This window comes from Sceloporus occidentalis, unplaced genomic scaffold (assembly GCF_023333645.1).
Source record: "Sceloporus occidentalis isolate IW3139 unplaced genomic scaffold, rSceOcc1.0.p SCAF_42, whole genome shotgun sequence".
Lineage (NCBI taxonomy): Eukaryota > Metazoa > Chordata > Lepidosauria > Squamata > Phrynosomatidae > Sceloporus > Sceloporus occidentalis.
In genome coordinates this window covers 1432405-1443363 of record NW_028317022.1, presented here as the reverse complement: position 1 = coordinate 1443363, position 10959 = coordinate 1432405, and the positions used below count along the sequence as shown (strand labels likewise).

At 40.0% G+C, this 10959-nt stretch overlaps 1 protein-coding gene across 1 annotated transcript; it reads right to left on the bottom strand.

The window, feature by feature from the left end:
* Nucleotides 1-386: 386 nt before the first annotated feature.
* LOC149289864 (gap junction epsilon-1 protein-like) lies at nt 387-10510 on the bottom strand. The gene is made up of 3 exons (XM_089490108.1): nt 10472-10510; nt 7206-7388; nt 387-782 (listed from the first exon to the last, which is right to left on the bottom strand). The coding sequence occupies exons 1-3, from the start codon at nt 10508-10510 to the stop codon at nt 387-389; spliced, it is 618 nt and encodes a 205-aa protein (XP_089346234.1).
* Nucleotides 10511-10959: the final 449 nt, after the last annotated feature.

Below are 10959 nucleotides of genomic sequence, written 5' to 3'. Positions count from 1 at the left end.
CTGAGTAGTACTACTCTACTCACAGCAATCGACCTTTGTAGTTTCACTCTTTAATATGTCAATCTATAAAATACTATATAAAAAAAACTATAAATACTACTTGATTGTGAAATGAAAATTATAATTTGTGATAGCTTTCTCCCTTACGATGTAGTCTTAAACTAAATATTTACATATTTACATATAAATACATTAGAGCATTCATCTATCTCATCTGGAAAAAAAATAATTTCCATAATTTATAACATGTTTATGGATATAAAGCTACAAACATTTATCCTACATAAAATCCTGCAGTAAAATTGCAGAGGTATTTTGTAAACAGTCCATGTTTACAAATCAGAACTTTTTCACCATAAATTTGGAAGTTATAAAAGACCACCAGGTCACTCGTTATTTAGAAAGCCTAACCGTCTGTACAGAATCTCAAAAATTTCACCAACGCATAATACGATTGTAATTCCGGTAAATGTGTACATGGCAATTAAGAAAATGGTCTTCTCAAAGTGCTCAGGAACCATACACCTGGTTAAATTGTACTTTTTATCAAGGGATCCAGCGTCACATTTGAAGATTGCATTAACTTGAAAGCCAAAAAGGTGACTCTGTAGCCAAAAGGCCACCACCTCCAAGGTTATCCGTAACAATACGGAGATAATATAAAAGACAGTGTAGACAGGTTTCTGGAGAATGTCTTCTTGTTCTATACTTTTACAAGCTGCATAAAGATGGAAAACGGCTCCCGGGACTAGTACTGTCACAAGCTGCAGTGCCCAAAAAACCTGTAAAGAGATTTATTGGAGTTATTTGAGGTTTAAACAGAATAATCCAGATTGTTCTTTTTTTTTTACACTGTCTGGTTTTTACATTACATTTCATATATAGAGCTGCAGCAAATTCCATAGCAATATTTCAATAGAGGAGAGTGAATAATTAATATTGACAGTATATGAAGTTGACAATAACATTCATATACAATAAGACATACAGGTACAGACCAGAAGTGGGCCCTGCTCTTGCAAGCTTACAATGCCTGTCAGACGTTACCTCAGTGTTAGTATCAGTAGCGTACCTGTCGGGGGGCGGGGGGGCTGCCCGTCCCGGGTGCTGCTCATCAGGGGGGTGCCACCAAGTGTGACCACATGTCCTGGATTGCCCGGCGCCCCTCAGTCTCCTCCAGGAGGCCTCTAACTCCGTCGCGGTGCCGGCATGTCATGCTGAGCGCCGGAATATGACGTAATATTCCGGCGGTCAGCAGTGAAGCAGTGCACACCGCGGCAGAGCAGGGAGACTGAGGCGTTGCGCTCTCACCGCACGACTTCTGGATGGTAAGTCCAAAACCTGTTTGCCTTTAACTACAAAGGAGGAGAGGGTTGATAGAAGGGAGGGAGAGGGGGGTAGATAGAAGGGAGGGAGAGGGGGGTAGATAGAAGGGAGGGAGAGGGGGGTAGATAGAAGGGAGGGAGAGGGGGGTAGATAGAAGGGAGGGAGAGGGGGGTAGATAGAAGGGAGGGAGAGGGGGGGGTAGATAGAAGGGAGGGAGAGGGGGGGTAGATAGAAGGGAGGGAGAGGGGGGGTAGATAGAAGGGAGGGAGAGGGGGGTAGATAGAAGGGAGGGAGAGGGGGGGTAGATAGAAGGGAGGGAGAGGGGGGGTAGATAGAAGGGAGGGAGAGGGGGGGTAGATAGAAGGGAGGGAGAGGGGGGGTAGATAGAAGGGAGGGAGAGGGGGGGTAGATAGAAGGGAGGGAGAGGGGGGGTAGATAGAAGGGAGGGAGAGGGGGGGTAGATAGTGAGAAGCAGTGTTCCCTCTAAGCTGTGCGCTTGTGCACGCCCACATAGCTTTCAAAGGGAGCGCACACGAACAAAAATTGTGCACACAACCAGTAGCATACCGAAGGGGGGGGGTGGTCCGCTACTGGTTGTGCACACGGCACCCCTCCAGAGACAGACAGTAATGTCCGCCACTAGAGGAGCAAGCTCGGTTGGGGAGATCAAGGATCTCCCTCTAACCGTCTTAAAAAAAATCCTGCTCCCTTGCGATGCGCGCGGCAACTGATGCTGTGCGTCGGGATTTGATGTCATATCCCAGTGCGCATCACTGAAGCCACGTCCACCGCCTCCACTGTACTGGAAGGAAAGGACACAGAAGAGGAAGAACGAAGAGGAGGAAAAGTGACAGTGACAGAGAAAAGGTAGGAAAACATTCTGTGAGAGTGAATTAGTAAGTGTGTGAGAGTGATGGGTGTTATGCTGTAGTTTAAACTGAATGTTTGTGAATGAGTGTGTGTGTGTGTGTGATAGCATGGATGTGTAAGTGTGTGTGGGGGGGATAGCATGGCATAGGGAGGGTGTAATCATATCCCTATCATGCTCAGGTTCCAGCATGTACTGGGTGCCTGAGCATGATAGGAGTGAGGCTGCTGTTAGCAATTATATTTTTTTTTGTTCAATTTTGGTGTGTTAACCACACCTTTATTAAAAGGTAAGTAACACACCAAAATTGGACAGAAAAATTCGATAACAATATATATATATGATTGCTAACAGCAATCCCACTCCTATCATGCCCAAGCAACCAGTACATGCTAGAACCTGGGCATGATAGGAGTGTGATTGCTGTTAATAATATATATATATATATATATATATATTGTTATTGGTTTTTTTTATTGTTTTTTTTTGTTTTTGTTTTTAAAGGTGTGTGGGGGGGTATTTTCCATCTCAGTCAAGTGAATGCTAAATTTTCAGGTACAGAATTTTCATTTCGGTGCATCCCTATATTGTCAGACACCAGCAAGTGTCTGTGTTAGCAAAGGAGAAGGAGCCCAGAATGCAGGACCACCGGAGGATATGAGGAACAGTCCAGAATAATAGTGGAGATAGGGCATGAGCGAATAAATCAGGTGCAGGAGCAAATCAGATAGCGGAGTCAGGTCACAGGCAGAGATCAGGTTCAGGCAGCAATCAATAAACGTGGTTAGGTCACAGGCAGAGATCAGGTTCAGGCAGCAATCAATAAACGTTGTCAGGTCACAGGCAGAGATCAGGTTTAGGCAGCAAACAATAAGCGTAGTCAGGTCACAGGCAATGGTCAGGTAACAGATAGGGACAATCAGGGTTAAATCAAGGAAAGGAGCACAGTACTGGGAACGCTGTGTAGGGCACAGAGCGTCTCAGAATATCTGAGCACCGACATAAGGGAGCTTGGAGGTTTTATAGAGATCTCAGACCTGACGTCACGTCTAGATCCTCCACCCTCCGTACCACCCCCAACCTCATCTTTTCACTAGAGGTGCCGCCCCTCCAGGGGAATCCTCTGCCCTCACTCCTCCCCTCCTGCACACAGACAGCAGGAGGAGAAGGAATCAGAGGGCGTGCCGAAGCGCCGTCCCCTTCATGGGGACCCAGACCACGTCGCCGACGTGTTCCCCAGCTCCCCGCGTCCACGCGGGGACACGATGCCCGGTCTGGTACCAGGGACCAGGAGCCTGCCGCGAGCCGACGCGGTCTTCCCCGGGAGGTATGTCCCATACCCCGGACGGTACGTGCCTGACATATATAGACATATATAGTGTATATATATATATAGATATATAAATATAGATAGATAGATAGATAGATAGATACTAGGCCAGACACTAAAGTGGTACGCCTACACCACATCAATGTTTGGCTTAGTATATAGTGATTGGGGTTATGCTGCATTATTGTCAATGTCTGGCTCAATGTATAGTGATAGGTGTTATCTTGTACCACGGTCAATGTGTGCCTCTGTATATAGTGATAGGTGTTATGCTGTACCACCGTCAGTGTGTGCCTCAGTATATAGTGATACATGTTCTGCTGTACCACTGTCAGTGTTTGCCTCAGTATATAATGATAGCAGTTATGCTGTACCACTGTCAATGTTTGCCTCACTATATAATGTTAGCAGTTATGCTGTACCACCGTCAATGTTTGCCTCAGTATATAATGATAGCAGTTATGCTGTACCACCGTCAATGTTTGCCTCAGTATATAATGATAGCAGTTATGCTGTAACAGCGTCGATGTCTGTCTCAGTATATAGTGATAGGAGTTATGTTGTACCACCGTCAATGTCTGCCTTAGTAAATAATGATAACAGTTATGCTGTACCCCTGTCAATGTTTGCCTAACGATAGAAGCTATGCAGTTTTAAAGTGTGTGTGTGGGGGTCCCACGTACAGGATCCGCCCCAGGTGCCAAATACTAGTTCACAATTTTTTTTTATCCTCCGCTCATGATTCACTCATAATTTACTTATGCAGTGAGAATTTCACATTATATTACATTACAGTAAGTAATACTGTTGTGTAACTAATACTACATTATCACACTATAATGTAGTGTTATTAACCATGAGCGAGCTGTACCAAAAATATGGAATAACAATTTAAAGGTAACATTTGCAGAAGCATATTGTGCGCACAAAATTTTGGCTCTGGGAAAAATTTTTCGCAAGAGAAATTTTCTGCGCACACCACCTAAGAAAAATTAGAGGGAACATTGGTGAGAAGGGAGGGGGGGTAGATGGTGAGAAGGGAGGGAGAGGGTAGTAAGTATAGTAAGTAGTGAGAAGGAGTGAGAGAATGAATGAATGTGTGAATGCATTGTGTGACTGAGTGAGAATGAAAGAATTAATGTGTGGATGAATTGTGTGAATGAGGGAGATAAATGATTGTGTGAATTAATTATGTGAATGAAAGTGTGTATTAGTGAGTGACTTTGAAAGTGTTTGTGTGTATCTTAGATGTATAATTGATTTGTGGAAAGGCAAAGATGGCACAAGCAGGATGTTTGAGCCTTGGGGAGCAAGATGACACAGGCAGGGTGCTTATGGGACAAAGATGACACAGGCCGGACTGTTTGGGGACAAAGTTGACTCATGCTGGCTTGTTTGGGTTGTGCAACCTGTCATCTATACCTTTATTGCTGAGTTTTTATGTGATTTCCAATTGATCTATACCTGCGATGCTATGTTTCCATGCATTATTATTGTATACCTGCAAATACAGGATTTTTAAGTCTGATTCTATGCCTCCAGTGCTGAGTTCACATGTGAACAATAATAATAACAACAATATTAACCCCTTAATGACAAAGCCTGTACATGTACGGGCTCATATATATATATATGATTGCTAACAGCAAGCACACTCCTATCATGCCCAGGCAACCAGTACATGCTAGAACCTGGGCATGATAGGAGTGTGATTGCTGCACTCCTATCATGCCAAGTCAGCTAGTACATGCTGGAATCTGGGTATGCCTGGGCATGATAGGAGTGTGATTGCTGTTAACACTCATATATATATTAATATTGTTATTGATTTTTTTTTGTCCAATTTTGGTGTATTACTTACTTTTAATAAAAGTGTGAGATTTTTTTTATGGTGGGGGGTTTTGTACAAGTAAATGCAGAATTTTTGGTTTCGGTCCCGAATTTTCATTTCAGTGCATCCCTACTACTAAGCAAGACACTGAAGTGGTAGGCCTACACCACATCAATGTTTGGCTTAGTATATAGTGATAGGGGTTACGCTGTACCACCGTTAATGGCTGCCTCAGTATATAGTGAGCGTTTATGCTGTACCACTGTCATTGTCTGCCTCAGTATATAGTGATAGGTGTTATGCTGTACCCCAGTCAATGTCTGCCTCAGTATATAGTGATAGGTGTAATGCTGTACCCTGTCAATGTCTGCTTCAGTATATAGTGATCTCTCCCTAGAGAGTATCTCCCTTCCAGTAGATGCAGGTTGATGGCTGGAAGATCCTCACACATTAACTATGACCCTTGCCTTTTCCTTACAGCAGAGAGCCATGTAGCCTCCACTCTTACTAACCGTAACAAGTGACTACAAAAATACCTTCTTACTGTCAGATCCTGTCACATGACAGGAAGTAGGACACTGATTCATCACTGATGCCCATAATGGAATCTATCTGTGTTTCTGTAGATACTCCTGCTGCAGGAGAGGTTACCCTGCATTAAGTAGGCCCCCAACTGACCTCCCACATCATCCGCCACAAAAAATACTGTATGCATGCACTGCAGTGCAGGTTAATACATTGCAGTGTAGCAGGCAAGCAGCAAGTGTCCCATTGTTTATCCGCCCCTGCTGTTTGGGACCATTAAGTAGCTGTAAAGCCATAGCCTATCAAATTTAGACTTATCTTGTCAAACTCTATTGTGTAAATCCAGAGATTTTATGTTAGATAAGTAACACTTAACACTCCCACGAGGTTCCTTGACGTGGCACGTGAAATTGCTTGCTTTCGGCAAAATACAGTACTATAGCCTCATGTTTATTTGATGTATGTATTTGCATATATTTAAGCAGATACTTTACTTACTGATATTTTTTTATCCTGAATTGTTTATACCATGCTATACAGCTGGATATCTTAAGGGGTAAAAGCTACCATCTTGCAGCAAGCTCTAACCAAACCTCTGTTTTATTTTGTGAGTAAATTTTACATCTTGCAACCAGTTAACCTTAAATACTGCTTTGGTTTACCATTGCCTCTTTTTACTTCCCCCTTTGTCTTAATTACCTATATAAAATGTAAGCTCACAAGGGGAGTCCTAATAAGTCTACCATTGTATGTTTCAAAATGCTAGATTGCTGACAGGCAGGGTCTGTGCATCTGTTATGTTATTGATAAAATATTCTGCCATGCTAGGGTTGTTATTGCTAAATAAATAATGGTTAATAATAATAGAATGCACATGGAACAAGGTTTATCTAAGATAAAATGTTCCCATGGGCATAGCCAGAGCCCAATTTCAAGCGAGGCAGTCGGGTCACCTGACACATGTGACTCTCTACACTAATGTAACATCACTAATCATGTCAGCCAGCCTGACAGTAATAAAAATTGGCAAAGTGCTTCCTCGCAGTTACGCTCCCACACACAAAATTCTATTTTATTCCACCTCAGGATTCTGCCTTTGTTTCTTCTTCTCTACACTACACTTGCAATCAAGTAGAATTTTTATTGGTCGCCCACATTTAAGGAATCCACGTCTTAAGAGTGGTGCCTTCATTAGTCATCTTTTTGTACAGATTTATACAGTAGCAGGTTGGGTAAAGGACAAGGTTGGACAGAACAGCATATTTATATAAAAACAAGTGTAACCGATCAACAAGTTTACAATAGTACTTTCTGCTGAACCTCACCTGAGGAGTTATCGGTCGAAACTGATTGTAACAGAATAGGTTCACTTCCCTCTTGTCTGGGTCACAGCTGAAATGCAGGGCCTCATTCCCATATACTGCAAAGCCAAGCACTCCAAGAAAGAACATGCGTACAGAACCAAAGAATAAGGTATGGAACTGACCAATCACTGTGGGAGGTCTGAGCTAGTGGAAAAAAAATAAAAAATACAAGTGAGAATTCAAAGGGTTTCATAAACCGACCACCTTTTAACCATTTTAGTCACTGTACTCAGATCTGTGCAATTGTACTATATCCTGAATCCTTAAAAGAATTGATAGTGTGCGTACCATAAATAATGTGGACCCAGTTCTCCTCTTTGTGTTGACATAACACCATGTGTGCAAAGCTGCCATGTAGACTAGATGAACCACACTTCTCTGACATTAATTGAAGCAATTTTCCTTTTCATTTCTAGAAACACCACAGAAACATCTGCTATCTATTGGTAGCTCTAGAGGGATCTGATCATTGTAGCTGAGTTGTAGCAAATCAGCAGTAAACAAAATGCCCGATTAATCCCTTGTTATAAACTATGAGTTAACAGAAAGCTCTAGATTTCTGGCAGCAAATAAATAACAAGGCAGATATTTAGAATTATTTCGGAATAGAGCTGTGCACATTAACAACCAGAAACCTAAATCTTTTAATCACTGAAAAGGCCCTATCTATTTCAACAGTCAAGCTTCTCGTGATAACAGAGATAATTCTGGTTTTCCAGATTATTCAGTTAGAAGCGAAAAAACAATAGCTAAACCAATTTGCCTGATGTGTTTTTACCAGTATTCAGCCAATACGTAGGCCTGATCTTAACAAACCCACTAAACATCTCATCCATCACCCTATACTCACACATCCTTCATAGAAGTTCTTGATGTAATTTAAAGACATCACTTAGAAGACGTTATCTCGGGATACTTCTGGAGTAATTCATGTCCATCATTGCCAATTTGTTGTCATCAGATCCACCCCAGTGTGATGGCTCTCTCATGACCCTTGCTGTCAAAAAACTCTCAGCACTGCACATTTCTCTTTTTATCTCAGAGGCCCCAATCAATTTACTCTCTCGAGACAAAAAAAACTAAAAGCAAAACAATACACCATACATGTGGTGAGCTCAATAATCCCCAGTAAACTCAGTCAGCAGAAAGGCCAGCATAATTATAAGGTCAGAGTACAACAGTTGGGATAATTACAATTTGCTGGCCTACAACCTAATACGGAGATAGAGACAGCCATCTCTGTTCATTTTAACAGTTCTTAGAAAGTCTTTGTGAAATCAACTATACTAATAGATCAAATGTTTCAGTAGCTGTGGTGTCAATGATTGACTATTTATCATTCTGGTTACAATTAACCAAGTTTGATCACTAAGATATTCCATAATGCTCCTATATAAACAGCGATTGTATACCGTTAATAAATCTACACCATATTTCCAAAACATAATGTGGGTTTAAATAAAACTTAAAATAAGCGGTAAATACAATAGGATGTCAAAGTGGAATTTCGATCTGTTGTCTACTAAAAATATCATGTGCAGTCATGCATATGCAATATCAAGGTATGAAGTCTTTAAGTATGTGTATATTGAAAATGCAAGCGTGTGCCCAATTGTGCAGATACCTGGAGGCAGTCAACATATGAATAAAAAAAATGGTGCTTTCATACATAATATCCATATATTTTGTTTACGAATGTGTGCATATTGTACACATATTTGTATTTGTATTGTATTGTACAAAGATTTATTTCTATTGTTCCAAAGAATTTTAGATATACTGTAAATGTCATGTATGATCTATTCAAGGGCGTATTTTATGATAATAATATAACAATAAGGCTGCATATAATTTATACAATTAGGATAGGGGAAACATGTTTAATTGTAAATGCAACACTTGTTTAGAGTATGGTGCTTCTATAATATTTTCAGTTTTTCTGTAGTGAAATGACATGTTAGGAATGACATCCTAGACATTTGACCTGCAATGGGATTCGTGAGACTTCTGTTTAAGTTTGCTATATCTATCATTTATAAGCGCGCACTCATGACTTCTACATACTGCATGCCTATTTTTTTTGTCAGGAGTATGTAAAATAAGTGCACTGAATTACTTTAATTATATCACTGTATATATTTTGAATACTGCTGGGCTGTAGGTGTGTGCAGCAATCCTACTTCTAGAAACAGCTAGCTAATATCATATTTAAATATCTAACATAGTGCTAATTTCTAATAAACTTAGTGTTGATGTTTATTTAATGTTGTTAACTGTTACCAATGCAGATTGTGAACCATTAATTGAAAAAATTTAATTTCTAGAAATGCTGAAAATAAATCTGAAAATCAAGTTGTCATGCTAACCTAATTGTGTGTGTTTACCATATATATAACATTTATTAGTAAACTCGGTAAAAGTACACAGAGTAGAATGTCACAATAATCCCATCAATGTCCTATCCTTATAAAAGGGTATTTGGATTGTGACATCATAATTCTATCATTGTCTTATCATTACAACATTATAAAGGAGTCTTGATTGTGACAACATAATGTCATTGTGTTATCATTGTGACATCATAAAGGGGTGTTTTGATTGTGACAAAATAATGCTATCATTCTCTTATTATTATGTTTTCATAAAGTGGTGTTATGCTTGTGACATCATAATGCTATCATTTTCTTATCATTATGACAACATAAAAGGTTTTTTTGATTGTGACATATTTTGAATTCTGCTGGGCTGTAGGGGTGTGCAGCAATCCTACTTCTCGAAACAGCTAGCTAATATATTTAAATATCTAACATAGTGCTAATTTCTAATAAACTTAATGTTGATCTTTAATTAATGTTGTTAACTGTTACCAATGCAGATTGTGAGCCATTAATTAAAAAAATGTAATTTCTAGAAATGCCAACAATAAATCTGAAACTCAGGTTTTCATGCTAACCTAATTGTGTGTGCTTACCATATATTTAACATTTTTTAGTTATCTTAAAACACAATTTCAATGGTTTTATAGTTTTTTTCACAGGATACAAATACCATGTAACTATAATTAGCGTGATACATGTTAGGAGCTATGTGTAAAGGGGAGGCTTGTACAAAGTGGTAAAAATGATGCAGTCTCAACAGTAACCCCTGTCAATTTCTCCACTTTTGCTACTTTGTACCAAAATTGCTCATTCAGTCACAATCAGTTGAGAAGCCAGTTAGTTACTCACCAACCTCAGTCCAGGAGTTGTGTTGTTTGGTCGACCCATTTAATCCGATTATCAATCCAGTTGCATTCGTAAATTTAAAGTTCCAAAATCGATCTGGACTAACTGAACCAGTAAAGTCCATGCCTCTGCCATCGTTCAGAAGAAATTTGTATAAACAAATCCTCATAATCTAAATCATTGTAATTATGCCACCTCCTACTGAACATGTAAAGGGATGGTAGTCATATCAGTTAAAGAGTTGCCACATAATGGTCACAGTTTTACTGGAAAGAGGAAGAATGAGTGATACCAGATCAGGTCCACTACCCTATGCTGCCCTGTACTTTCTGTCTAACAAATAGTGCATAGCTCAGCATCATGTGATATTCCAGGAACTGGAAGCTTTTGTATTAACCCTGTGTGTTTTTTATGGGGATTGGCTATTCATCACATAACATGCTTGCCTTTGTGTCCCTAGACAATTCATGAATGAGAAAATATTTTACATG